Source organism: Amia ocellicauda, chromosome 4 (genome assembly GCF_036373705.1).
Source record: "Amia ocellicauda isolate fAmiCal2 chromosome 4, fAmiCal2.hap1, whole genome shotgun sequence".
In the NCBI taxonomy this organism is placed as follows: domain Eukaryota; kingdom Metazoa; phylum Chordata; class Actinopteri; order Amiiformes; family Amiidae; genus Amia; species Amia ocellicauda.
In genome coordinates, this window is record NC_089853.1 from 28,377,579 (window position 1) to 28,405,141 (window position 27,563).

Genomic DNA, 27,563 nt, shown 5'->3' on the forward strand with positions numbered 1-27,563 from the left:
GCAGTGTTGGCAACCAATAATGTTTAAATACACAGGAGGGTAAAAAAACATATAACCTGTGCGAATGCCTGTTGATACAGACTCATAAAGACATTGCTGTTTGTGGAATTCAGTTATATATAAAAGCAAAGTTGTGGCTTTATTTAAACTATGCCATGTGGTTTATAGCCTTCCAACTGTTGATGCTTCCAGCCAAAGCAAACGCTTGTATGCAATGTGATAATGTGTTCTTTCACGCCGAGGCCCACTTCTCTTACAACATCCATTACATGATGTGTAATTGATAGCACAGCACTCGGCCACTACAGTGGATCCTCTGTGAAAAGCGCTTATCTAATCATGGAGTTTTATTGTGAAACCAGAATCGAGTATCCATCTGTTACTTCTTTTTGGTAATTTACTTTGTTCTGTGTTTTCCATGAGGAAAAACTTTTTTTTCTTTCTTCCTCCTCCAAATAAATCATTGCCTTTAAGTAGGTATCTTAGTGTTGGCATTTTAATTGCACAAAGACTGGTTGAACACATGGCACAAACTAATTGTCCCCCCCACCTTTTTTTCTTTTTCAGGGCAAAATGTGGGTAACTGGGAAGGGGATTCCGAGACCCTGAGGCAGCTACAACCCTTCCCACCCTGCACCCCCCCAGTAGTCTGAGAAGGCGTCGGACCTTATCGTGGCAAGCCTGGGCCGCTGGCACTAAGATGTCCCTAAGCAGTGGCACTGCAGGCGGGAAAGGTGTGGACTCAAATGCGGTGGACACTTACGACAGCGGCGATGAGTGGGACATCGGCGTGGGCAATCTGATAATCGACCTTGACGCCGACCTAGAGAAGGACCAGCAGAAACTTGAGATGTCGGGCACAAAGGAAGGAGGAGGCATGGCGGCACCCCCCAGTGCTGTGGCAGCCCTGCCGGACAATATAAAATTCGTCAGCCCCGTGCCCGCTCCCCAGGGCAAGGAGAGCAAATCGAAATCCAAGCGGAGCAAGAACTCCAAAGACAACAGCAAGGCCTCAGCTGGCGATGGAGCCAAGAGAGACACTCAGGGGCGCACCCAAGGGGAAGGAGCTGGCACGGCCTCGAGTGCGGGGGTCACCGGCACCCCTGGCTCTGGGAAAGGCTCGGAAAAAAGTGGGAAGGCCTCCCGCAGTGTGCCGAGTGGTAAGAAGGAGAAGGAGAGTGGATCAGGGAAGAGCAAAAAGGAGAAAAGTGAGGGAGTGGCTGTGGTGGAGAAGGAGGTGGTGGCTGCAGTCCTGCCTTTGGCGGCTCGCCCCGTGCCCTTTGAGGGCACACAGAGCACGGACTTGGCTGCGGCCGAGCAGCTTGGGAATATTGCTCTTGAAGCCGCAGGGATTGTGCCAACTGTGACCATTAAAACTGAACCCGAGGATCTGGAAGGTGAATGCAGGACACTGAAGAAGATTAAAACCGAAAAGGTAAGAGCAGTTTTCTTCAGAAAAGAGGGTCGCTTGCTTTCGATATATATTTTTCAGTTCCTTGTGTTTACTGATCTTTTTTTCTGCTTGACTTCCTGAGAAGTTCCTGAGTGTAGCAGGATGGATAGGAAAACATTTGTGAGCAGATTAGGTTCCCCAGATGGACTATTGCTATGCAATCTACATTTATGAGGACCTTTGTGCCCAAGTGCAGATTGTGTAAGGTTTTCTCATGGAATAATATGATGCATCAGAGCAACATGATTGCTCATGTGAATCAGATGACTGGGAATGTAGTAAATTATACATACAAGGAACTTGTTTCTCCTTGAAATTTGAAGTGTTGATTATGCTTTGCGGAAAGCTTAGTGGAAGCGTCTCTATAATTCGAAACTGATAAACCTGGCCTTAATTTATGTCTCCTATCATTATAAAAATAAATCTTCCTTGTTCATTCTTCAGCAGCAAGCCCTTTATACAGCATCTCTGGTTTTGCAGTATACTGCAGTGCCACCAGAAATGAAATGAGATGCGTATGCTCTTCAAAAGGTGGTTAAGCCATTTTACTATCAGCACTAAGCAATAATAGGTCTGAATGTGTTTATAGGAAAGGAGCAACATGGCTCCTCAATCTGCTGTAAACACCTTGGAGTGTGGAGTCGGCAAGACTATCCTTTTATAAAATGGCCTTATCCCAGCTGGTCTTGCACACACATGGTTAGACATGTTTCCAGAGCAGGATAGAAATGTGTTGCACAGAGTGTTGACTCTCGAGTCCGTACGCTGGTGTCGAGTAACAAGGATGTGACAAACTTGAATGCTGCTTTTCTGATTATATTTCTTACAAAGGGAAGGGAATGTACCTGAGGTTATCTGTGAAAAGATTACGTGCCTAGATGCATTTTCTAGTGCTGTTCCTATGTTGCCGTTGATCAGGAGAGACAAAGGCAGGTTTCAGTGTCAGGTGTCTCTCGGTGCAGCAGATTGTTTTTAGAGTGTGGCCATCTGAGGACACGGTTGTTCATCTCGCCATTCTCCTGTTCTAAGGTTACGTTATGTAAAACCTGTTAAGAGCTCGAACTCGATGACCGCATGAAGCTTGACTTTCTGCAATAAAACAATTAAGGGATTCACTAATTGTCATTGCCAGCACACTTTAGAAAAGCGCACACACACGCACATGTATATAATCTACTATAATAATTTGTATTTTTTTTCCATTACCATGTGAAAATGCCGTGGCTTGCATTGGCAGGCTCAGATCAGATAGCACTGAGATATTTGTGTGGATTCCTTCATTTACATTTATTAAGCAAACACTCTGTTGTGCAGTGAGTTTAACATTAGGAGATGATGATTTTTTGGTCTCATTCTTATTATCTCTTGATATTTAAAGCAAGTTTAATGCTGGCTCTTGAGTTGTGCTCACCAGCTGACAGGTGCCACGCTGTATTTGCTTATGTGCTCAGAGTTCAGGAAATTTAAAAGCACACATTGTACTGTACATCTCAAAATGGATTAATATGCCTTTATATGTCGTCCAGCACTTTTCCATAGCCCTTGAATTTTGTCTATGTAAGCCACATTCCATTTGACACTATAGCTCAAGAGAGTCGACTTGCATGCCAATGACATTTTACTCAGACCCACATAGCAACTTGTGTGCCGTTTATATTACTTCTCAGGATGGCTTTAACCAGAGTCAAAATAAAAAAATCTGAAGTATATATTTCACTTATAAGTAAAATGAAAAGTGGTAAGTGGGAAGGAAATGTTAAGCAGTAGTAATCATTACTTACAGCAGTGAAACCTATTTAAAATGGTGGCCACAGCATTAAAACAGACTTTCACTCACTTTGTAAAACCACAATTAAGGATGCAAACATTGCCTTAGTGTGAGTAGCAGGGGTCTGAGCAATAGTGAGATTACTGACTTGGACATAAAGGTCAACCCGTAACTGACTAGTAAAAACCCAAGTCATGATGTGTACGTTGAAAAGAGAAAGGGAACCTAACGATGGTTAAGGCAACATATGGTTTTGCGTAACATAGTTTTGGGCTGTACATTATTGAGGCTGAAAATCCAAAGATTTATTGTGAAGTCATTACCCACAATTCCAGACACACAACGGCTCAGTCTGCTTTCTGTTTCGGGTGTCTGAGGAGCTCTGTGAGAGAGTATTTTCCCTCTCGGTATTCAAAATAAGAAATAGGTACTAATCTGTATGAATTCAATTTGTCAATTAAAAAACAACACTTAAAGGGCAATTCAAAAATGGATCTACTCTAAATTGCTTTTAGTTTGATCTAATGTTTTGTTTTTTGCCTTCATTATAGATCCTTATTAAAACAATGGATGCATATCCAGCTCCACTGCTGAAGGCTATCCTTAACAGAGTACCAAATTAACACTTATTGATAACACAGCTCCTTTAGCACCATGTCCTCATGCTTTAAGTTAGTATTCGTATGTCTTCTTAGGACAAAGCCAATACTGTACTAAAGTGCTGCTGATGCCTTGTTCGTCAGCTGGATCTGTTCTTAATCCGTGTAGCCTGCGGGGGGGTTGAACTCGCAGTGAGGGGGAGGCTGGTGTCTGCACTGTTCTGTGAAGTGAACAGGGGTGGAGTGGGCTGGGAAACAGGCAAGCAAAAACAGTCTTTTCCAAGTGAGGTCTGTTCTCAGAGCTACTCTGAAGGCTTTCCTTTTGAATGCAGTCATTAGAAGTCTCCTCAGATGGCACCTTAGTTTGTGAATGAAATCCAAGGCCGTCTGACTAGAACTCTCTAGAAAGACCTGGGCAGTTGCACATGGTTGGAGGGGTGCTAAACATGATTCAAACGGTAAAACTTCAAATTTTGTAGATTCCTAGCTTTTTGCTTAGAGTAATAAGTCCTCTCTTACAGTCCTGAGTTGGTGTGTATTAAAGCAGATGTGACCAAAAGCAACAAGATCTTAGGCCTATCCTCGCTTTTTAATCTTTAATTCTTTTTACAACCTTACCTGTTAAACATTTGTTTTATGTATGTCTGTTTGTCTATGGTAGTTTAGAGCATTTTTAAGCTGTTTAAAGGATTTTCTTTATTGTATTCTTCCAAGCAGAAAGAGAGGAAGACAATTAGGCAGACATGTTGTTTCACCAACTACAACATGGTGCTTTTCTGTGCTCGTTGGCTTCCCTTTTTCTATTCTGTGAGGCTGGCAACATAAAAGTAATTTCAGGGGCTATGGTAGTTGAACAGATACTTAACATTGAAAAGGTACTGTTTGGGAACAATGCATAAGGTTTTCTCTTCACTATGACCCAAGGCTTTTGCACACTTCACCAACAGTTCACCATCTGGAGAGTGCTGTATATCCTGATTATGTGTAGCACATTTTGGAAAGCTTGGTGTATATATACCATGTTTTTCAAAGGATTTTACTTGGACATTTCTATCTGCCTGAAATTGCACTAACAGGAGGTAAAGCAGGCAATTTTTACACCGTGGAGAAGAAGCCTTTGCCGTTTTCTTCATTTTCCATCTGTACTCCAATGAGGTGTAATCTGCAGGGGTGGGACCTGTGGAGATGGCCCCTCTCTTTCCTGATGCTAAAGATATTTTCTGGCAGCACCCAGAACAATATCTACTTGTATTTTCAGCACTGGGCGAGTGCTCGTTATCTGTGAAAGTCAAAAGACCACAAAGTGAGGCTCTTCCTACACTGTCAGGGTTGCCTTTTAAACACGCATTCCATTAGGCTTCACATAATTAGCTTCGAATGACTGTGGTTAGTCTGCCCATTCTTGCTGCAGGCACATTTCAGTCACCCCCAGTCAGCTGAGAGTGCTCAAGAAGACCTGGTGACGTCCTTGCTGCATTCACGCTTGTGACCTCTGAGTTTTATGTTCGTTTCATACAACGAGGATAACACGAGGTGAGACGGGCCTCATGGTAGGCAGGAGTATTTAGTAGGAAGATCTGCAGAGTTTCATGTCTCATCATGAGCTCATTGGGCTTTCCAGTGGCTGCCAGGCAGTGATGGGGGTCAACACCTTTGCTGCCACAGCCCAGAGCATGTTGGCTTTGTGTGTCAGAATGCTTTTGTTAACCACAGAGGATTTAATATACAAATGTATTTGAAAACTAAGTTCCCTTGTAGGTCTCAGGAACTGAAGAAAATGCCTTTATTTATCGAAATGAGGGACCTGGGCTTTTTGCAGAAGCCAGTTTCTGTGATGCTGTGTCCTAGAGGGAGTCTCAAAATGAAGGGTGAGCTTTTCGAGTAGTTGGTGTACTTGTGTGGAGAATGGCCTCTGTTGATTGTGCTTTGCATGAGTAAGGAAGGATTGAAATGTTTTCTGCCAAACAGTAATGCCATTTAAGGCCTGTTTAGTTCACTGACAGTGTGGATCTGGTTCATTCAGAGAAAGAAAGTTTACAAACGAGAGGAGGCCATTCGACCCATCGTGAAATCCCAGAGGTGGGATTGATCAACTTCCCATTTTTCCACTTCTCTAATCAGCCAAGTGTTGCTTTTCAATGGATTTGTTTATTTATTTTGCTTTGTCTGGAGAGGTTTCAATCCAACGTCAGCAGTCAGACCAAGTCTGTTGATTTGTGGAGGACATGGAGGTTGTATTCTTCTATTTTACTTTACATCTGAAAAAAACATTTTGTTGAGAAAAGGCACATTGGCTGCCATATCGTGGTCCCGTACAATGACTCCCTTGTTGTAATTGTCAGCGAGTTCACGGAGAAAGGTTATGATGTCAGTCATTCCTCATGCCAGCTTGTGGAGAGTACTAGTATAAGGCAGAGACTTCAGTTCGTGCTGGTTTTGTTCAAAAAAAGGCGGACCTTTGAGGAATGCAGTTGCAGACCTTTTCGCAGACTCCCCATGAGATTTCATTGCCAAGGCAGGAGGCAACATTCCTGCACACCTCCCAAACCCTCAGAGAGACCAGAAGCATTCTGCCCCAATCAAGAAAAGCATTAAAGGCTGGAGACAAAAAATAAATAAAGGAAAAAAACTATCTTCCCTAGCATAGAGCTGCACGGAGAATATTGTCAGACACAAGCATTATTGGACAAAAACTGCTCCATGAGCTCTCTTATTGCCTTTAGTGCCATGTTTTTAGTGTTTGCGTTCTTGACATTTCTGCTAAGTGCTGTGAGTCACCAGTGTTGAAGCTTTCATCCTCACTTTTTCCTTTATTTTTTATTTTTTATACCACATGCCCTAAGCAGGCTGCTATGAATAATTCATTTCAGGTGCACTCCACCCTCATTATAAACCTTTAGAATCCAGGCATTCATCAGCTGCTAACAAGGTGCATGTTGTGATGAATGTACCAGGAGTGAAATGTCACAGAGAGCTGAGGCACCAACGATTTAACGGAAGGCGGCCTTGGCAATGAGCATTTCAAAATTAACCTTTCAAAAAACGAAATAAATAAATAACAGCTTTGACCAAGCTTAATTGCCGATGTACAGCTGAAATATGTGAGAGCCTTCCTTTCTTGGCCTCAGTGACTGGTGCTATTGTGTTACCAAAAAATTCCTTCAACAAGCGCCAGGATGTTAATTTTTTTTTCAGGGGGGGGGGGGGGGAGAAGAACATAAATTGCTCTCTTTTACTGCCGTGGTACGAATAAGTAGCTGTAGATGCAAGTCACTGCTCAGTCTTGGTGCTATCAGGTAACTCAGATTGGCTTGTTTCAGCGGTTTCGCTGCGGGGTTTCAGGTTACTTGTCCTGTAGCCGAGGCACGCGGTAACAGCTAACGACGACTCGAGAGGACACAGCAGGAAAAACTCCCTGACTTTTCCTTCCCCACAAAACCTCACACCGTACCACTGGAATGTTAACTTGCTTGGTCCTGCTGGGAAGCTATGCCATGAAACCACATCGTTTAAGACCAGCACACAGTTCTATGTCTTCAGTAAAATGAGGACTGTGTGTCACTGCAAGAGCTGGCCTCGGCTGCATGAGTAAAACTGTAAGGAGCAGTGTGACTTAAAGCTTTGTTTTAAGCTTTTCTAGCTGGTTTATCTGGAAGGAGATTTACCAACAGCATTGAAAAACATGTCCATTAAAGGCGCTCATTATTTTCTAACTAATTAGTTAATTGGTTAATTTAATCAAAAGACGTACAATGTTAACTGTAAAAATGTTTTAATATTTTTGTAGTTATATAAGTAGGGAAAAACAAATCTTGAGTATATCATAAAATAAAGCAGTAAAACTATTTTGTATGTTGCAGCTGTTGGATCATGTGTCCAGACTGTCCTCCTGGGTAATCATTTCAGAATTGCTTTCCTTTTATTTTACTTTTTTCTAAAATGTATTGGGTTTCCAAATTGAAAAAACTATTTTTTTGGGGGGTGGTATATATTTTATGACCTATTTATTTCCATACAAAGAGCAATCAGAAGCCAAGGGTTGTTGGTGTAAAAACAAAACATTTCCTGACGTTAGGCCTAAAGACAAAAAATTACATTTACTCACTCTTGACCACAGAGGTTTCCTGTCTGTGTCTGAAGTTAATTTGTCTGTGCAAGTACGCTGCCTGTTTGCCAGAATAGGCCTTTAATTTTATCTGACTGTGGCCAGACTGTATGAGGCCTGTCTGGTGTAAAAAGGAAGTTCAGTTTGAGCTGATGTTGCTAGGTCATACAATCTGACCTTGGTTGTGTGCGATGTGTTTTCCTGGGCTCTGCCCTTTAGGTTTTGATCTATTTTAAAGCCCTTGTGTTTGTTTATTTCCACATCTTACAACCTAGGCCAGCTCCCTTGATCCTGTACATGAGTCAGAGATATGAAGAACCAAGTGAGATTCATTCAGAAGTAGCCCAATTGCTTTGACCACAACGCCCTCAAAAGTATCAGTCCTTCTTTACTGTAATAGAGGTGTGGAGATGTAAGATAGCTCTTCTAATCAGATTAAAATGTTTTGATTGTCAGTTTTTCAATTTGTTTTTGCAGTGTCTTCTCCAGTTTACACTTGTTGTTTCCTCCTGATAAATCTCCCTAACCCACATAGTTTGCTGATGTATCAGGTACCTAAGTTGATGTGAATATGTTTTGGTATGGTAGAATTACAGTGATACAAGTGGTATCTCAAGAAATCTGGAATGATTCAATTTGTTATGTCTAAACGGTCTGTTGCTGCGTTTTGTCTGAGGATCACAAGCCCTTTTGCTTGTTTGATTTTCTGTTTGCTATGGATCAGCGTTGTGAATTATCCCACTAGATTGGCTTCTGTGGAAGGGCTAGGGCAGACATCAGACCAGTATTACATGTACCGTGTGTTCTGTTCTTAGGAAAGTTCATCTGAAGAAGGTGATTTTTACCCTTTAAACAGTTTTCATGATATGAAAACTACACCATGAAATTAATGTTTGCCCTGAGATAAGATGTAGACTATACAAAAGTAATCCTACTCGACATGCATACTTTGTTCATGAAACATGGTCAGATGGAGGTGTACTTGGGCTTCTGTGCATTTTAAGCTTTACATTTTGTCTGACAAACATCTGCACAGTGTCAGAAAGAACAACAGATTATTGAACATGTTGGTGTAGTGGAAATCACTTTTGAAAGCAATGGAAGATTTGTGCAATTAATTACATGTCCTGATACTACCTTTTGTGATGTGCCCTTGCTTTGCATAGATTGATTGCTTTACATTGTGGCCATTGTGACAGGAGTAGGAGCTGGAAACTACAGGTTTACTTAATCACAAAATGGATGATAATCCTTAATAAAAATAATTTGAGCTCAAACTAATCCAGCATTCTTAAACTCCTAATGACATTTGAGCTGTAGCCTAGCTGTTTAAATATTACACTTAAACTGGATTTCATAGGAAATCATCTGAAGTAAATTGGACATTTCCTTTGTTTCCAGATACATTTTTCTTTAGTGCAGCTGTGCAATTCAGATGATTATCTTGTGCTGAGCTACATTTTATTCATTCCATCTTTAATAGTCCAGTCAGGACTGGTATAATCAGCTATGTGAAAACCGTACATGGACATTCCACTGCTTGCCTGCGTGAAATCGGTTTCCTTTTTCTGAAAGCCATCTTGAAAATCCAACATATAAACTGAAGTAAATGGAAGATGATTTGCTTAGCTTAGTTTGTGCTTCAAAGCTGGCTACTGTATTTGCCAGAATATATATATATATATATATATATATATATATATATATATATATATATATATATATATATAATTGTAATTAATTTCCAGCACTATTCATTCTAGAACTTCTTTGTTCTGTAGAGCTGGCTAATGTGATCAAGATATAGTGTGTGTGTGTGTGTGTGTTGTTTTTTGTTTGTTTTTTGAGCAGATCTGGGGAAGCATTTGTTGCTGTGGGCTCTGGCTGCTTCAATTCCTGCAGTGCGGCTGCTGCCTGTTTGAAGCGCTTGCCCTCAGGGAGCTGTTTCTACTCCAGTAAAAACACTCGACACTAATTGTTTTCCACATGTCTGCCATTAGCCTCTGTCTCTACAGCACAGAAAATGGCTTTGAGGTTACAAGCTCAGCACTGCAAATGCCTGTTAAAAAAAGAAAGAAAAGAAAAGTGAGGAAAAGAATGGAAGGCATGGGGAATGTTCTAACAGCCTGTTTAAGCCTGGGGTGTCAAACGCCGAAACACAATTGGTTTTGTTTATATTCCAGCCATCCTACTGACCAGTGCAGCATCCCAGGATATACATGTGTTTTTGTTCAATTGTGGAAAATTTTAGATTCCTTTAACCATAGCAGTAAATTAAAAGAAAGAAAGATTGAAATTGGAAAAAAATGTAGTATTCTTAAATAATGTTTGTTGTCCATTTCAAACCATTTTCCTATAAGGTTTGTCCAAGACGATTCGGTTCAGTTTCACAAATCAACATCGAATTTCCTTTTGAATTTAAAAAAGTTATTGTTGTTGATTTGTTCAGCACTTCCATATGGATGTAGGATGTATTGAGATAACTATACTCGGGGTCAAAAGCAAATGCATAAATCCGTCGTTTAATTTTTTTGTATAACAAGAACATTTGAAATTCATTTTGTATAACTAACATATTTGCATTTGTTTTTGTTTGCGCTGTGAAGAAATTATATTAACATTTGCAGTTGTGTAAATTCATTAACATAAACTACTTGCAATTTGCATTTGAATGCATCTCCCCCCAGGTCTGGACACAACACAGTGATCCAGTGATAACTGCAGCCACAGCTACACAAATTTCAATACAGCCATTCTAATCATTTCACCCAGCCTACATTAAAATCAAGAATACTGTTCTTACTGCATAGTGATGGGAGGAAGTTGGGTGTCTTGTTTAATGAAGTAGCTGGGTTATGTCTTTCCCTTCAACTTAAAATACAAATATGGCTGTTCATTGCTGTCTTACCTATTCTCACGGCAGCAATACAAATCTGTTTCTGAGTCATCTTTTCAGGTGGTAAGTCTGTTTTTTTCTCCCTACTAGCACTGAGGCATTATTCTGTGCAAGTGCAGCCTAACTGAATTCAACAGATGCTGTGCTCTGAAAGCAAATTATTATAAAGGGGAATATTTTATAGAGGGAGCTCATAATAAGGGTTTGTGTGTTTCATGTCTGGGCAGTCAAATTACAGATCTGTTGTTTTTGTTGGTTTTTGTCTGGTGTGTAGATTTGTATATTCTGTTCTTTGATAGGTCTATATTTATAGTTATGTATTTCCTCAGAATGGAGACTATCCTGTAATTATTTTGGAGAGCCCTGCAGCTCTCCGTCAGGAGAGATCTACTGTCAATCCGAGTGCTACAACCACAGAGTTTGATTTTGCTGTCTTTGTGTGTGATTTCCAAAACACTGCATCAGCTCTGACACATTGCTTTTAAAATGCACTCTGAGATTGCACTGTTTTGCCAGTGGCGCCGTCACAATAGCTTTAACACAAGTCCTGATTAGTATTCTTGGCTCTGGAGAATGTAGCAAACTGGATTGTAAGGTCATCGGTGCAGCGGACATAGTGTAGCATATTTTTGTACAGAATGTATAGCTACTGTAGGTATGTCTGTATGTTATGTTATACTATTGTTAAGGGTAATTTCAGATCATCTGGCTTTTCTAATTTATCTGATATTTTGTGTGCTTTCTCAAAGGTCCTCTGATGTAATTTCTGCTTGGACTGTTAGTAGACATGTCCGAGTTAAATGTCTGTTTGGTGCCTGGAAGGGATGATTAAGGGTGGCTGATGAATTGCAGTGGGGGAGAGGATATCAGTGTAGAGATCTCAGTGACCGCCTGGGGTTTTGGGATTTTGTTTCCCATCCCAGTGTCCATGCATTCAGCTTTTGTTACCTAGCCTGGTAATCTACACAGAGTGAGTGGAATAGGATGTTTGCAGAACCCATCATTAAAGAGAGTGCTGTTATCAAGAAATTATGTAATTTCAGTAAATTGCTTGTCATGTAGGCCTAAAAATTCAACGTGAAATTCACCATCCTGCCAAGGGTGTACAACGCCATTCAGACAGTGGATTTATAAATGGGAAGGAAGGAGATGGGGCAGAAGCGAAAGGGGATGTTTCCACATTCCACTGAACTAATCCTGGAAACATTCTCGTTGATTAAATCGAGGAATAAGTAACATCTCAGGAATATAAAATGCTGAAATGCTACTGCAACACTTCATGACAGTAGTTCTGTCAGAGGTTTTATACATGCTGGGTGTTGATACCTTAACATCTGTAAATAGGGCTGTGCGATATGACGATATATATCGTATGACGATAGAAAAACGTCTATCATTTCATATTCATATTTCGTGGTGTCGCAAATTGCAATCTTTACGGCAGTATTTTTCGTCATTAGGACGCTTTACGTTCTTCCCGGTTCTTCCACACGATTCGGATGCTGCTGAAATGAGCATCAGAAACAGACAGACATGAGGAGAGAGACCTGACACACAATAACCAACACAACCAAGAGACACTTTAATGCGCAAGCGCACACGGTCCGCCCCGCTCTCGTCGCCGGGCTGAACTCGATCTGCAGGCACCCCCACCCCCGCTAATTTAGATGGATATAATTTGTATAAAAATTAAAGAATAATAGTTTGTTTGCATTTTAATACATTGGAAAGCAATGCAAACAGAAAGTTTCATTAGATGGTGAAGTGGTACAACAACTTTTATTATTTATTATTATTATTATTATTATTATTATTATTATTATTATTATTATTATTATTAACAATTTTGCATTGACACATGCTGTACCGGTAAGTAGAATCAAGACACGACAGTCAGTGAAGAAATGTCTCTGTCTAGCAGATGTTAATGCTCCACTATAAAACCGGCTGTGCTAAATCTACCTGAATCTGTACGTTTACAGCGCATGTGTTGCGTGATCACTATTACTTGTGTTATTGTTGTTATGTGACAGTAAATCATGTGTATATGTATGTGTGTCTACATATATATATATATATATATACACTCACCTAAAGGATTATTAGGAACACCATACTAATACTGTGTTTGACCCCCTTTCGCCTTCAGAACTGCCTTAATTCTACGTGGCATTGATTCAACAAGGTGCTGAAAGCATTCTTTAGAAATGTTGGCCCATATTGATAGGATAGCATCTTGCAGTTGATGGAGATTTGTGGGATGCACATCCAGGGCACGAAGCTCCCGTTCCACCACATCCCAAAGATGCTCTATTGGGTTGAGATCTGGTGACTGTGGGGGCCAGTTTAGTACAGTGAACTCATTGTCATGTTCAAGAAACCAATTTGAAATGATTCGACCTTTGTGACATGGTGCATTATCCTGCTGGAAGTAGCCATCAGAGGATGGGTACATGGTGGTCATAAAGGGATGGACATGGTCAGAAACAATGCTCAGGTAGGCCGTGGCATTTAAACGATGCCCAATTGGCACTAAGGGGCCTAAAGTGTGCCAAGAAAACATCCCCCACACCATTACACCACCACCACCAGCCTGCACAGTGGTAACAAGGCATGATGGATCCATGTTCTCATTCTGTTTACGCCAAATTCTGACTCTACCATCTGAATGTCTCAGCAGAAATCGAGACTCATCAGACCAGGCAACATTTTTCCAGTCTTCAACTGTCCAATTTTGGTGAGCTTGTGCAAATTGTAGCCTCTTTGTCCTATTTGTAGTGGAGATGAGTGGTACCCGGTGGGGTCTTCTGCTGTTGTAGCCCATCCGCCTCAAGGTTGTACGTGTTGTGGCTTCACAAATGCTTTGCTGCATACCTCGGTTGTAACGAGTGGTTATTTCAGTCAAAGTTGCTCTTCTATCAGCTTGAATCAGTCGGCCCATTCTCCTCTGACCTCTAGCATCAACAAGGCATTTTCGCCCACAGGACTGCCGCATACTGGATGTTTTTCCCTTTTCACACCATTCTTTGTAAACCCTAGAAATGGTTGTGCGTGAAAATCCCAGTAACTGAGCAGATTGTGAAATACTCAGACCGGCCCGTCTGGCACCAACAACCATGCCACGCTCAAAATTGCTTAAATCACCTTTCTTTCCCATTCAGACATTCAGTTTGGAGTTCAGGAGATTGTCTTGACCAGGACCACACCCCTAAATGCATTGAAGCAACTGCCATGTGATTGGATGGTTAGATAATTGCATTAATGAGAAATTGAACAGGTGTTCCTAATAATCCTTTAGGTGAGTGTATATATATAACATAACACACTTAATAGTAATCACACACCACTGTAATATGTTGCATTCTGCATATATTTACTAAGACAGCCTGCATGTAGTTTGTTAGTTTTGCATATTTAATGATTAACAAAATACTTGCAGTTTGAATGTCTTTGGTCTTATTTTGTAGCTTGATTGGATAAAAACAAGAAATATCGAGATACATCGTGTATTGCCCAAACTTCGCCCAAAATATCGAGATATTACTTTTAAGTCATATCGCCCAGCCCTATCTGGAAATAAGGTTTTTTCTGTGGGAAGCCTTGAGGCAGAACAACACTGACCACTGGCATGGGCTGCACTGTGTGTAAGAGGTTGGCATAATGGATGCAGATTTTTGGGGTTGGGGATTTTTCTTTTTTCTTCTTTTCTGAGGTCAGTGCTGTGTGTATGGCAGAGCCCTGACTGACATGAGTTGCTAAGTTTATTGTGGTGTTGGACGACAGTACAGGAAATCCTTGTCGAGCTCTGGGAGGGCCTTGTGTGGAAATATTTAATATTGGAATCCTGTCCTCTCTAGTCATAAACTGTGCTGTTCAACATCTGGCAGCTGCATTGACCTGGAGCGTGCTGTTCCTGATTTGTGCCTTTTTTAGAAGACTAAAATAAGCAGTTTAAGGAGCTGCCTTTAAGATTCATTTCGGCACCCAAAGAATAATCTGGAGAGTAAACTGGAGTTATATGTGTACATTTGTGTTCACTCCTTTGCAAAACAATACTTGGAACACAATTAACACAATTAACTCTACACACTTGATTATGGTAGATGCAGCTGAGTTCTCTCTCTTTATATATTTCATATATTGCAGTTTACAGGGCTAACAAGTTCTCTGCATGAGTTTCTTCATAATTGTCAGAGAGATCAGATCTGGCTTAATCTTATTTAATGCAGCAATTTTATAAGACTAATCGCGTAACTTCAGAAATATCCTCGCACCAGTCTTACTGTAATGTCTTACTGTCTGAAGTGGACAACTGAAATCAAATAAATTCCCCCAAAATGTCCTGTGTGGCCTGTGTTACAAGGTTACAAAACCTCAGAAAAACAGAAGATGGTAGAAAAAAAAAAAAAAACACACATTGGTGCAAAACATCTTGGGCTAGGCCTGTAAAAACGATCACAGATCTGGGAACAAAGCCCTTTCATGCTTGGCCCTCCCTCCCTCCCTCCCGTCTTCTCTGTCTCCTAGCTTTGTACAAGCATGAGTGTGTATGTGTGTGTGTCTGTGTGTGTGTGGATCAGTTTGCAGCTAGGCGTGTGGGGGAGGGGAAGGGGGAGACTTGCTCGCACTGCTAATTCAGCTCATGAAAGACTTGTGCAGTGAGAGCAGCTGTCTTCCATTGTCAGCCAGCGAATTTCCAACGCGCCTCATTTCGCCTCTCAATGCGTGAGTAGCAAGAAAGCGAAGGGAAAAGGGAGATAGGAGAGGGGGGGTGGCGAAAAAGAAGGAGAAAATGAGAGAAGGCCTGGATTTGTAATTGCTGCATGCCGGAGCTTGGTGGAAACAGAGGTGGTCAGTTTGGGTATTCTAATATACCATTAAGCTGTTTATATTGAGCTCTTCATGGAGGAGGGGACTACCTTGCAGTTCCCTCTGAAAAGGGCACTTCAGGGGTAGGCAAGGAGGAGGAGGAGAGAATTGTCTGAGTGTCGTTGGAAAAGGGGGGGGAACAGGGGGCGTCTACATAATGAATGGATGAAGCGTTTTAACCCCCTACCCACTGGAGAAGCTGCCGCAACCTGCCTGAATGCCAAAATCAAATCAAATCAGAAGGTAAAACAAAAAGAGGCTCGCCACTTGTATATCTCAACCCTCCTCTGAGAGGGAGGCTGCATATTTCACGTCTGTGTTCCTCGAGATGTCACTTTGAATCTTGAAGTGCAGTGTGTAGTGATGCAGGAAGGCGTCGGGCCGTGGGGGGAGGGGAGGCTGGGTGCTGTGCTGGGCTGAGCTGGAACTTCATGGCAGAAGTGCCAGTGATCTGTGGAGATCTGAGAACTCGGTCTGCCTTGTGCAACTTCTTCAGCTTCCGTTTTGTATTTGTGTGCATGTTTGTGCTCCTAAGAAGATGATTTTCAGGTTTTAGGTCAATGAACAGGTCCACTGGGAATGAGAAGAGTTAAGTTGTGAAGGTTTATTTTATTTTAAATGGTGCTAATAATGGAAAAATCTAATCTCGGAAGGAATGTTAAATATGGAACAGTCATTTTTAAATTGTTGTTTTTTCTTTTGTTTTCTAGTTTGGACCTTTTCTTTTAAATGTGTCCTTCCTTTGCAGACAATGAGCACTGATCATATTGGGCAGAGATCAGAGTGGGAGACTTGGGAATGGCATCTCAGGCTTAGTTTATGTCGTCAGTTTTGAGAGGGGGATTCTCTAAAGGGAGTCACGCTGTCCCCGGAAGAGTAAGGAAAGTTTTGATTGTGAAAAATGAACCACCCAGCCATTTCTCCACAGATGATGTCCCTGTTGGGGGTTGTTGTTTTATAGTGCTTTTTAAAACATGCCCTTTAGAAAGGGGCCAGGGAGGCTTTGCAAGTTCAGATACTGGAGTAAATTCTGGTTAAACACCTTTCAGGTCTGCTCAAGGCCACATTTCTGCATCTTGTTACTTCTGTTCCCATTTAGCAAACTCAGAATTTTCACAATTGCATTATACACACACGCACACACACATATATAGAATGCATTAACTTTATCTTAACATTTTATTTCTGAACACCTGACTAGCTTACTCCTGTTGAAATGCTGTTGAGCTATTAATTATTGAGGCCCTGCAAACATGGCTTTAAGCTATACAATCAGATAAAATATTCTGTGTTTCACTACAGTTGAATATTCCTTTGATTTCTGTAGTTTGGTTTTGTCTTCCAGACACAATTTATTGCCTACTGTAGAGGTGCCCGGCTAATGTCTTCAATCTTTTGTTTTCTTGTGACTTTTTGCTGTGGGCTTGTGTTACTAATTTTAACTGTGGGGTGAGGCTGACTAAACTATAGGCTACTTTATTTTTCCCTCGTGGCCTGAGTCTAGACTTATCTCAAGGATTCAGAAAGCATCAGCTTGAGAAGGGCTGATGCATAAACCCTCCATTAAAAATGGGTCCCTGTGTTCACTGTGTCAGAGAGCTTTTAGTTGTTACAGTAGCCTCCTATTGGTTACAGTTTCCTAGTGGCATTTTTGATCTGTGGAAGGTTAACAGGAAATGTAAATTGTGTATCAATATGGCTACATTTCAAGGGAATAGGATGTTTTTTAACGATTTCTCCAGGTGTACTGGAGTCCTCTGGAGACCTGCGTGACAATCTGCAGTACTAAGCGTCGTCTTTGTCGTTGCTGGACAGTAATTCTTAATTCATTCTGTCAGCTGTCTGCAATGTTCTTGAATGTCCTTCACAATGCAGATATCCTAAACATTAATGGTCTGGCATCTCAACATCTAAATGTTACATTACATTTCTCTTCTCCCGTAGCTAAAGGCTAGTCATTTGCATTCACTTTTCTCTCAGTATCGTTTTTTAATGTTTTTTTACGTTGTGCATGTTTGGCCTGCATATTTTGTAAGCAGCTTTCTTTAAAAATGTATCATGGGTCACCCAACTCTCCATTATTGGTACAATTCCAAAACAAGACATTGGTGTTATCAGGTACATTGGCACATTTACCACAGCTTTGTAGTTTGAGTTTGCCTTTCACTAATGAGGTTAGTGTCAAAGGAAAATTATTTTAATAAGATTATGTGCACTTTGGGAGCCTTTTGCAAGAAATGGTTCCATATCCGAAAGCCCTTGTGTGAGGGAATGAATTTCTAAGGCGATGGACTACAGTACTTTGCAATTATGCGCCTGTCAGAAACTTTCACATGGGACACCCCCAGTCTTGCTGAACTATGAAACAAGCCCCCATGTGCAATTGTGAAAGCATATAAGATCACTTTGTGCTGGAATAAAAAAAAATGAAATACATTTTTGCTTAGCTGCTGTTAAAATTGCAGCTGCTATAAATGTTTAAAGCAGATGCCATTTCAGATTACAGTACCGTGGAAAATCGTGTTCTATTCTCCCTGCCTGCCTGCGTCTATACTGCCTGAAATGTATTTTTTAAATTGCAAAAAGCTAATAAAATGAATCCAGCCCAAATTACAGTTAATCTCAAGTGTCATTCATTTTATGTAACAGAGGTGGACAGTTAGGACATTTAGCTAATAAGTTCTCTAAAATTGATGTTAATAGAGCTCGTTCACGGAATAAAAAACTCAAATTCTTGTTAAACCACAATTTATAGGCCTATTTCTGATAAGATGTGAAAACACGTTGCAGATAGTCTTTGTTTGAGAGTAGTAAAGGCATATTTTGTGTTTCACTGCTTAACCGAGGTGCCAGACAAACATCACAATGGTTTGTTATGCTGGAAAACTACTATAACCTGAGTAGCAAGAATTAAAACGGAAAATTCTGCAGAACACACATAGGACATCCATCTGGAATGGAATTAAATATCAAGAAAACAGGCACAAACAGCCTTCAGTCTTTTTTACACATTGTGCCAGACAGGAACTTTGATTCTTCCTTCAATAGTTTTCTGTTTGACTAGTGTCAAGGATTATTACTACATATTTTTTAAGCTCAAGCTGGCACTTGAATTCAAAAATGGTTAAATTAGCGCATACATAAAGGAGGTCACATTGAGAATCCACTGCAGTTTGTCTTCAGTGTGATTACTGGGTGGCAGGTGATGTTCTCTCTATCAGTTGCTGTTCATTTCCAGTAATGGAATTAAGACCTCATTTTTAGAGTGTATGTCATTTGCCTTTCCTCTTATTTAATTTCCCTACATCAGTGAGCTTTTGGAGCATTGTCTGTGGCTAATTGGCTTAGGGAATTTAACATGCTTAGAGTGCGCTCAGGTGTACAATGCAGGTGTAGCTTAGTATTTACCAAAGTGTTTGTAAATACCACAGTATCAGTGAGCCTGTAGATGCGTTTAGCTTTGTTTCCAGTGTGACGCAGAGAATGGGCATTTTCCTTGTAAATAAGCTGAATGTTTATTTTTCGCTGTTGAACGTCACGTGGACATGTTGTGTACCGGGAAACATTTTAATATTTACAGAGTGTAATGAGACTGTGATGGACACCCATATAGGACACAGAACAGAGCGATTTCTCTTGAACGTGACCGGATGTGTATGCTGGTCTATGAAGAGCAGTGTGTAGAAATGGCCCCACATTCTTTTTTGTGAACCTCAGAAGAAATGAAGGATAGTGCTACTTGGCCTCTCATAGTCGGGAAGAAATTGATGCAACACAGATGCAGCCATGTTGAAATCAATGGAAACTAGTGTCGTATGCGTATGACCCTTTGTTTTAAACATCTGAAAGGACAGATGGTCAGTCAGTGTACATGGTGCAGTGATAACGGCCGCCAGCCAAAGTGAAAGATAATCACTCCACACAATCACAGTTTTGGATGGAAATGAGACTTAAGATGGGCTTGGTCCAGGAGCTCAGTTTCCTTTTTAACGCCGCTCGTTCATCTTTCCCAGCCTCTGTGCTTGACCTTTTGGTATTTACCTGTTAATATTAGACTCTGGATTTGTGCTAGATATCTTCTTTCACTGCGTGGTGTTTGATGTACTGTGAGGCACTTGAAGCGCTTGATAGAGATCTAATCAACACTGTTGGGAAATAAGCTCAGTCTCTATTAAGATTGATTGAGTGTTTAACCGACTCTCTAACAAATAGACCAGACCTCCCCATTTATAACCAACTCAGGGAGCAAATTATTTCATTTGTGCTTTCCTGTTTTTAAATTCCTACCTCTCATGTTCTTGGGATGTCATCTTCGACTGTTGTTTCTAGGGGATATTTGTTGCTGTAACAATTCCAGCATGCATGTGTTTCTGAGAGGAAAACATGTCGAGGTATCTTAAAAGCTGCTTGCTGCAATCCATTCATTTTGTTAAGGGTTTGAGTAATCCATAGATTGTCTAAAATTATATCTGTGCTTGGGTGCCTGTGGCACACAGAGGCCACTGTACATAAAACTATTGGTCATGTATCCACCTTGGGTTTGAATAAAATAAGATGCACGAATAAATAAAATAGCAAGTCAGTGAAAATACAACAGAAAATAGTTTTAAAGCTGCCTTTGGCTTTGATAAGAATTCGGGCTCCACACTATGTATTTCTGGCCTTGAAAGTATAGATCTGAGATGAAAGGATTTTCTTTCCCATGCTAATCCACACAGACAGCCAGACCCTTGTGATTATTACTATCCCCCCCCCTTTGAATACAGGGTCTTTCTAATTCATCCTAAAAAGGGCTTCAAATGGGGATTATGCTGCTGTTAGAAATTAAAGAGAGAACACGGTTGTCCTCGGGGGAGCGATGTCTAACATTCATAATTATCTGCGGAAGCTGTAGTGCGCACAATGTGGGATTTTATTTTAAGGATTGTAACTACTGTAGTTATTCGAAATGAAAGCCCTCAGGCTGCAACCGAGCAGTATGCAATCCAATTTCGAAGATGTAAGAAGATGATTTTAAATGTCACATGTTAAAATAAATTAGTCATTCTAACAAGCGATCGTGAAAATTAGATGCGGAGGTTAAATAGAACTCAGGAATAAATAATGAAAAGAGTTTAAAGCACGGCCAGTTCAATTGATTTTATCATTTTGTTTCTGGCCTCTTAGAAGGAGTAAACATCATTGTCACCATCAGCCTTTATCGATCCACTGCTGGATGAAGGCTTCACCAAGTTATTTCCACTTGTTTTGATGTACAGGTCACACCAGACAATCTTATTTCATCTTCCCATCTTTCATGTGGTCTTCTAGGTCTTTCTTCAACTATATCTCCATCTCCATTGATTTGCTGTCCAAGGTAGACATAGCTGTTCAAGTATTTTTTGATCTACTCCAACTTTCTTTGTTAAAACTAAGGTGTTGAACATTACTTTGATCTTACTCAAGTTCATTTTTAGACATTTTTCATACCTACATCTCACAGTTCTTTAATTTGAAGCTGCAGGCATTTTTGAAAATATGTCATCTGATGTCAAGTTATTCCACCTAGAGATTCAAGAGTCTCTGCTGGTTTCTAATGCTGAATGCAGGATATAAGGTTTAGTGGGGAAAGATGGCATCATACACTTTGGAATTCCAGGTGCAAACCAATCCAGCAGACGAGTTGTGTGAATGTCAGTCTGTGTGGTGTGCGCATACATTTGTTTATACTTATACTTTGTTTTTGTAAGTGTTAAAGAAGGCGATGGAAGGAATGTGGCCGATTTAAGGATTATGCTTACTGTTAAAACCAAAATACATTCTTTACATGTACTTAAATAAAATTAAAAGAGAGAAAACATTCAAAGGAATATTTTCCCTGAGGGTATGTTGCTACTCGTGTGTTCAAATGTCATCCTCCTATCAACATTTATAAGCAAGGAATTGTATAACAAATTGACAAACAAGGGCTGAGAACAATTGTTGACATGAGGGGATGCTTCCACGGGTAAAAACCAAACCAAGGGAAGCCAAAGGAAATTAAAAACCTTATATAAATAATGATTGTATTATTTATTATGTATGTGTGTGTGTGTGTGTGTGTGTGTGTGTGTGTGTGTGTGTGTATATATATATACAGTGAAAAAAGTTTTTGATCCCCTGCTGATTTTGTACGTTTGCCCACTGACAAAGAAATGATCAGTCTATAATTTTAATGGTAGGTGTATTTTAACAGTGAGAGACAGAATAACAACAAAAAAATCCAGAAAAACGCATTTCAAAAAAGTTATAAATTGATTTGCATGTTAATGAGGGAAATAAGTATTTGATCCCCTATCAATCAGCAAGATTTCTGGCTCCCAGGTGTCTTTTATACAGGTAACGAGCTGAGATTAGGAGCACTCTCTTAAAGGGAGTGCTCCTAATCTCAGCTCGTTACCTGTATAAAAGACACCTGTCCACAGAAGCAATCAATCAGTCAGATTCCAAACTCTCCACCATGGCCAAGACCAAAGAGCTGTCCAAGGATGTCAGGGACAAGATTGTAGACCTACACAAGGCTGGAATGGGCTACAAGACCATCGCCAAGCAGCTTGGTGAGAAGGTGACAACAGTTGGTGCGATTATTCGCAAATGGAAGAAACACAAAATAACTGTCAGTCTCCCTCGGTCTGGGGCTCCATGCAAGATCTCACCTCGTGGAGTTTCAATGATCATGAGAACGGTGAGCAATCAGCCCAGAACTACACGGGAGGATCTTGTTAATGATCTCAAGGCAGCTCAAGGCAGCCAAGAAAACAATTGGTAACACACTACGCCGTGAAGGACTGAAATCCTGCAGCGCCCGCAAGGTCCCACTGCTCTAGAAAGCACATGTACAGGCCCGTCTGAAGTTTGCCAATGAACATCTGAATGATTCAGAGGAGAACTGGGTGAAAGTGTTGTGGGCAGATGAGACCAAAATCGAGCTCTTTGGCATCAACTCAACTCACCATGTTTGGAGGAGGAGGAATGACCCCAAGAACACCATCCCCACCGTCAAACATGGAGGTGGAAACATTATGCTTTGGGGGTGTTTTTCTGCTAAGGGGACAGGACAACTGCACCGCATCAAAGGGACGATGGACGGGGCCATGTACCATCAAATCTTGGGTGAGAACCTCCTTCTCTCAGCCAGGACATTGAAAATGGGTTGTGGATGGGTATTCCAGCATGACAATGACCCAAAACACACAGCCAAGGCAACAAAGGAGTGGCTCAAGAAGAAGCACATTAAGGTCCTGGAGTGGCCTAGCCAGTCTCCAGACCTTAGTCCCATAGAAAATCTGTGGAGGGAGCTGAAGGTTCGAGTTGCCAAACGTCAGCCTCGAAACCTTAATGACCTTGGAGAGGATCTGCAAAGAGGAGTGGGACAAAATCCCTCCTGAGATGTGTGCAAACCTGGTGGCAAGAAACGTCTGACCTCTGTGATTGCCAACAAGGGTTTTGTCACCAAGTACTAAGTCGAAGGGGTCAAATATTTATTTCCCTCATTAACATGCAAATCAATTTATAACTTTTTTGAAATGCGTTTTTCTGGATTTTTTTGTTGTTATTCTGTCTCTCACTGTTAAAATACACCTAGCATTAAAATTGTAGACTGATCATTTCTTTGTCAGTGGGCAAACGTACAAAATCAGCAGGGGATCAAATACTTTTTTCCATCACTGTATATAGATATATGTATATATATATATATAGGCTATATATGATAATAATAAATATTATATTAATTATTTATATAAAGTTTTTCATTTCCTTTCGGTGAAGAGTGCAGCTTACTCTGTTTGTCTGTAATTTTTGGTGTCTGAATGAGAGTTTTAGATCAGTGCCGGAAACATCTACTTTTCCCTTTTCCCTTGACTTGTTTTTGGTCTGCAGTATGTGTGAATTAAGAATTAATGGTGCCAAATGCATTTTTTGCACGCTTGTATAAAAATCTCAAACTAACCTGAAGAAATGTGGTTTTACAGCCCTTAAAGAGATTATCTGCAAGCTGTTCTTTGATTTAAAATGTCAAAGGTTAATTGGCTGTTTTTAACCAGTTTGTTTTTTATTACAATGTTGTGATGCATACCTTATCTCTACAGCTGGAATTAGATTAAATAATATAAAAAGCTCCATATTCTTTCTTCAGACTTCATCTGTGTGTGTGTGTGTGTATATACACTCACCTAAAGGATTATTAGGAACACCTGTTCAATTTCTCATTAATGCAATTATCTAACCATCCAATCACATGGCAGTTGCTTCAATGCATTTAGGGGTGTGGTCCTGGTCAAGACAATCTCCTGAACTCCAAACTGAATGTCTGAATGGGAAAGAAAGGTGATTTAAGCAATTTTGAGCGTGGCATGGTTGTTGGTGCCAGACGGGCCGGTCTTAGTATTTCACAATCTGCTCAGTTACTGGGATTTTCACGCACAACCATTTCTAGGGTTTACAAAGAATGGTGTGAAAAGGGAAAAACATCCAGTATGCGGCAGTCCTGTGGGCGAAAATGCCTTGTTGATGCTAGAGGTCAGAGGAGAATGGGCCGACTGATTCAAGCTGATAGAAGAGCAACTTTGACTGAAATAACCACTCGTTACAACCGAGGTATGCAGCAAAGCATTTGTGAAGCCACAACACGTACAACCTTGAGGCGGATGGGCTACAACAGCAGAAGACCCCACCGGGTACCACTCATCTCCACTACAAATAGGACAAAGAGGCTACAATTTGCACAAGCTCACCAAAATTGGACAGTTGAAGACTGGAAAAATGTTGCCTGGTCTGATGAGTCTCGATTTCTGCTGAGACATTCAGATGGTAGAGTCAGAATTTGGCGTAAACAGAATGAGAACATGGATCCATCATGCCTTGTTACCACTGTGCAGGCTGGTGGTGGTGGTGTAATGGTGTGGGGGATGTTTTCTTGGCACACTTTAGGCCCCTTAGTGCCAATTGGGCATCGTTTAAATGCCACGGCCTACCTGAGCATTGTTTCTGACCATGTCCATCCCTTTATGACCACCATGTACCCATCCTCTGATGGCTACTTCCAGCAGGATAATGCACCATGTCCCAAAGGTCGAATCATTTCAAATTGGTTTCTTGAACATGACAATGAGTTCACTGTACTAAACTGGCCCCCACAGTCACCAGATCTCAACCCAATAGAGCATCTTTGGGATGTGGTGGAACGGGAGCTTCGTGCCCTGGATGTGCATCCCACAAATCTCCATCAACTGCAAGATGCTATCCTATCAATATGGGCCAACATTTCTAAAGAATGCTTTCAGCACCTTGTTGAATCAATGCCACGTAGAATTAAGGCAGTTCTGAAGGCGAAAGGGGGTCAAACACAGTATTAGTATGGTGTTCCTAATAATCCTTTAGGTGAGTGTATGATAGATATATATATATATATATAACTGTCAAAGCCTTTTTATTTTTTGTCTTCAATTCCCCAAAGTACAGCTCTTGCTACCTGCTGAAAAGACACAGGGAAATTGCTTTTTCTTCATTCAGTCATTTCTTCAGGCAGCCATATGCGTCAAAGTCACCCGCAAGGGAAGCTGTACTTGATTCATGCTGATTTTCATCAAGGCTGAGACATGTCCTTGAATAAACCCCAGATACCATGTTTTGAACAGAGAGTTAGTCCATCAATGAAGCTCCACTGTCATTTTAGCTTCAGCAAACTATAGCTGACACAGTGCAGCCTGATTTCTCTGTCAGTTATTATGAGTAACAAGAGATGTAGTCTCACACTCCCTGCACATACATATATATATATATACACATATATATATATACACTCACCTAAAGGATTATTAGGAACACCATACTAATACTGTGTTTGACCCCCTTTCGCCTTCAGAACTGCCTTAATTCTACGTGGCATTGATTCAACAAGGTGCTGAAAGCATTCTTTAGAAATGTTGGCCCATATTGATAGGATAGCATCTTGCAGTTGATGGAGATTTGTGGGATGCACATCCAGGGCACGAAGCTCCCGTTCCACCACATCCCAAAGATGCTCTATTGGGTTCAGATCTGGTGACTGTGGGGGCCAGTTTAGTACAGTGAACTCATTGTCATGTTCAAGAAACCAATTTGAAATGATTCGACCTTTGTGACATGGTGCATTATCCTGCTGGAAGTAGCCATCAGAGGATGGGTACATGGTGGTCATAAAGGGATGGACATGGTCAGAAACAATGCTCAGGTAGGCCGTGGCATTTAAACGATGCCCAATTGGCACTAAGGGGCCTAAAGTGTGCCAAGAAAACATCCCCCACACCATTACACCACCACCACCAGCCTGCACAGTGGTAACAAGGCATGATGGATCCATGTTCTCATTCTGTTTACGCCAAATTCTGACTCTACCATCTGAATGTCTCAGCAGAAATCGAGACTCATCAGACCAGGCAACATTTTTCCAGTCTTCAACTGTCCAATTTTGGTGAGCTTGTGCAAATTGTAGCCTCTTTGTCCTATTTGTAGTGGAGATGAGTGGTACCCGGTGGGGTCTTCTGCTGTTGTAGCCCATCCGCCTCAAGGTTGTACGTGTTGTGGCATCACAAATGCTTTGCTGCATACCTCGGTTGTAACGAGTGGTTATTTCAGTCAAAGTTCCTCTTCTATCAGCTTGAATCAGTCGGCCCATTCTCCTCTGACCTCTAGCATCAACAAGGCATTTTCGCCCACAGGACTGCCGCATACTGGATGTTTTTCCCTTTTCACACCATTCTTTGTAAACCCTAGAAATGGTTGTGCGTGAAAATCCCAGTAACTGAGCAGATTGTGAAATACTCAGACCGGCCCGTCTGGCACCAACAACCATGCCACGCTCAAAATTGCTTAAATCACCTTTCTTTCCCATTCAGACATTCAGTTTGGAGTTCAGGAGATTGTCTTGACCAGGACCACACCCCTAAATGCATTGAAGCAACTGCCATGTGATTGGTTGGTTAGATAATTGCATTAATGAGAAATTGAACAGGTGTTCCTAATAATCCTTTAGGTGAGTGTATATATATATATGTGTATATGTGTATATATGTGTGTGTATATATATATATATAATGTGTGTGTGTATGTATGTGCAGGGAGTGTGAGACTACATCTCTTGTTTATTTATTTATTTATTTTCCTATTTCCGTCCTAAGATTTTAGGACCCAAAGCTAACTGTTAATCTGATTATTTTTAAAATTGCATTGACTTTCGGCAGGGGGATGAACATGAACATACCAGGTGGACTCTTACATAGAGTGGTGACAGCACCAGGGAATTAAATATTTAACGAAAGCATGAAATGCTTTCCAGTCATGTTGCCAAAAGTAGTTCTCTCATCAGCCTGTTGTCACTTTGTTGATGTGATCTGCACATGTTGAAGCTTCATAAGTGGTAATTACTTTTGCTCACAATGTCATGTTTAAAAACCCAATTGTGTTCTTGTATTATAAACGTCCTGGGAATTCGTTAAAATAGGGATTAATTGTTTAGCAATAATGAGAAGCTAAAAAACACTATGCTTCTTGATGCAACGACACATCAGCCATGAATGTTTTAGTTTTTATTGATAAGATACTAGTTTAAACAGGACTAAAACTCCAATACTACTCTTTTTGGATTCACAGTTGTGGGCAGCATGGCTTTGTGATTTTAAAATAACACAGCCTATGATTGATATTTAATTACACGAATTATGACCGTAATATCTTGTGAATCGTTTGTGTCAAGGCCAAATGTGTATTACAGATTCTATTTTTTTAAACTGATTTCCCACTGGATCGAGCCCACAGGGTTAATCTCTAGTACATCTCCAGACCAATAAAGCAAAGAATTTAATTTCCTTTTGTCA

At 40.8% G+C, this 27,563-nt stretch overlaps 1 protein-coding gene across 1 annotated transcript in view; it reads left to right on the forward strand.

Annotated features, from left to right (window-relative positions):
* The window catches only part of LOC136748191 (zinc finger protein 609), a 99,295-nt gene that overhangs the window by 33,998 nt on the left and 37,734 nt on the right, over positions 1 to 27,563 (forward strand). Inside the window, exon 2 of the mRNA XM_066701731.1 lies at positions 568 to 1,435. Within this exon, the coding sequence (XP_066557828.1) occupies positions 701 to 1,435 (735 nt within the window). The 5' untranslated portion in view covers positions 568 to 700. The remainder of the gene's footprint in view (positions 1 to 567; positions 1,436 to 27,563) is intronic.